At 36.1% G+C, this 2,685-nt stretch overlaps 1 protein-coding gene across 1 annotated transcript in view; it reads right to left on the reverse strand.

The window, feature by feature from the left end:
- Positions 1 to 2,041, reverse strand: part of LOC106476925 (hemicentin-2-like) — a gene marked incomplete at both ends in the record, with an annotated part of 12,942 nt that extends 10,901 nt beyond the window's left edge. The window contains 2 exons of the mRNA XM_013937541.2: positions 603 to 706; positions 1,754 to 2,041. Of these exons, the coding sequence (XP_013792995.2) occupies positions 603 to 706; positions 1,754 to 2,041 (392 nt within the window). The remainder of the gene's footprint in view (positions 1 to 602; positions 707 to 1,753) is intronic.
- Between the last annotated feature and the right edge of the window lie 644 nt (positions 2,042 to 2,685).

Below are 2,685 nucleotides of genomic sequence, written 5' to 3' on the forward strand. Positions count from 1 at the left end.
TTTTGTGCACACTTGGAAACGGCGAAGATTGAACAGCTTTCCATCCATTCGATATCGCAGGTGTATTCCGCTCGAACCATCCCTGAAGGCGTCTGACAGCAATGCTGATAAATACATACTAAACAGTGTTGGTGCCAACAGGCCACCCTGCTTGACGCCACCGGACACATGAAACTCTATGGATTCTTCTCCGTCACCGAGCACTCTTGCCATCATACCTAGCTATTGTTTCTGTAGATATAATATTTCTAACAGAGTTTAGCTATTGTTCCTGTGAATATCATTATTGTAACAGAGGTTAGCTATTGTTTCTGTAGATATAATAATTCTAACAAAGTTTAGCTATTGTTCCTGTGAATATCATTATTGTAACAGAGGTTAGCTATTGTTTCTGTAGATATAATAATTCTAACAGAGTTTAGCTATTGTTTCTGTAGATATAATAATTCTAACAGAGTTTAGCTATTGTTTCTGTAGATATAATAATTCTAACAGAGTTTAGCTATTGTTTCTGTAAATATAATTATATGTTGCGTGATTACATTCTTCATATGACCACACAGTGTATATTATGAACAAGATGACAACCAATTGAAACTCACCTTTGGAGTTGGGTTTCCAGTCACCTGGCACTCCAGCACTAGCAGCTCCCGCTCTACAACCCGAATATCATTCTTTAGACGTTCATTAGGAATACTAGGTGGAACTAAAGAAATGGAAATGTTAATTATAAGTTATCTCCCTTTCAGTATCATGGTTTAATGTTTAGAGCATGAGCAGTGCCATACATTACCATCCATAAATTAATGTGTGTGTGCACATGTGTCAACATACAGCATTGTAAACGATTAAAATTAATTACGTACAAACCAATTATTGTCATGGAAGTTCCACGGAGATAATTAACAACTTATTAATTAATAATGACAGTGAAGTTTAATATATTTTAGCCAAATCATAACAACACAGAGTAGCTCTACAAGAACCTTCCCGAGAGTTTATTTTGATCACAATATTAGGATTCTCCCACCATTTATGTCCATCCTCTATATGTATATATAAGGTCAATGTAGATATGATTCCCTGAAAGATCTAACAATGACATTAGGGTTTGGTTTGCACTTTGAACAAAGCTACACAAGAGCTATCTACACTAGCTGTCTCTAACTTAGCAGCGAAAGACAAGAGGGAAGGAAGCTAGTCATCACAACCCACTGTCAATTATTGGGCTACTCTTTTAGAAACAAATAGTGGGACTGACCATCACATTATAATGCTCCTACAGCCTCAAGGGCGAACAGTTTGGTAGGACAGGTATTCGAACCCATGACCCTCAAACTGCAAGCCAAGCACCCTAACCACGGGGCCATGCTGGGCCATGATTATTAGGATCTCATCCCTGTATTTAAAACATCACTTAATAATGTACAAATCAGAATATCCCTTTTAGCTTAATCATCGTTGAGCATTTTAAAATATTAGCTGCTTAGCATTCTTCATGTTGTTTCTAAAATCATGAAAATCATCACTCAATGCAGAACCTGGAGAGTGCTTTGCTTTGTCAGAAAGCATTACACAGAAGATGAAAAGAAAAATCAGAAATATCTCTTAACGACCATTCTGACTAAACACACAACCAGTCTTATTCAAGTATAAATTCTAATATTGTTGAGGAAGTGTAAGATGTACATCAGGAAGAGAAAGGTATTTAAATAATATTTCTTCTTGGATAAAAACAAAAGCTTAGACTTACCCAGAACATCTAAATTAAAATCACTGTATGTTTCTCCTGCTATATTACTGGCCACACAAGTGTACTTTTTAGCATCATTTTCTTCAGTTTCAAGGATCTCCAGGACACGTCCACCATTCAGTATTCTGAAGTGGTTGTTAGTGCTTGGATCGATAACACTCAAATCTTCCCTGAACCACGAGATGAGTGGGGGCGGTATAGCCCGAGCAGGACAAACAAGCCGAGCTGTTTTCCCGGCTACAACCTCCACATCTCTTTCTATTGCAGTCTGGTCCAGTGATGGAGGCACTACAAAGTGTACGGCCAATCAAACATTCTACCTCCAAACTAAGAGATAACTTTATAAAAATTACTTAATGATTTTTCCTTTGATACAAAACAATTTAATGTACAGGTCTGTGATATATCTTGTTTAAGAGGAAGCATAAAAATTTATAATAATCATTATATTGCTTATTTTCAGCTTCTACCTTGGTTAGATGTTAGTCTCTAAACCAGTTGTTGTTCCATAGAAATGTCCAGTCAATGTATAATTCTTTTTGAATGAATGTTCATATTATTTAACCTTTTAAACCCTTTCAAACTTGCTTTTAAAATTCAATGAATTTTGTACATCATATCTGGAAGTCATATACAGCAGTATAAGCTAATAAGGACTACAGGTCCATATACTCCTACTACTTCATATCTGGAGTCATATACAGCAGTAAAAGCTAATAAGGACTACAGGTCCATATACTCCTACTACTTCATATCTGGAGATCATATACAGTAGTAAATGCTAATAAGGACTACAGGTCCATATACTCCTACTACTTCATATCTGGAGATCATATACAGTAGTAAAGCTAATAAGGACTACAGGTCCATATACTCCTACTACTTCATATCTGGAGATCATATACAGCAGTATAAGCTAATAAGGACTACAG

Source organism: Limulus polyphemus, unplaced genomic scaffold, assembly GCF_000517525.1.
Source record: "Limulus polyphemus unplaced genomic scaffold, Limulus_polyphemus-2.1.2 Scaffold12128, whole genome shotgun sequence".
In the NCBI taxonomy this organism is placed as follows: Eukaryota; Metazoa; Arthropoda; class Merostomata; order Xiphosura; family Limulidae; genus Limulus; species Limulus polyphemus.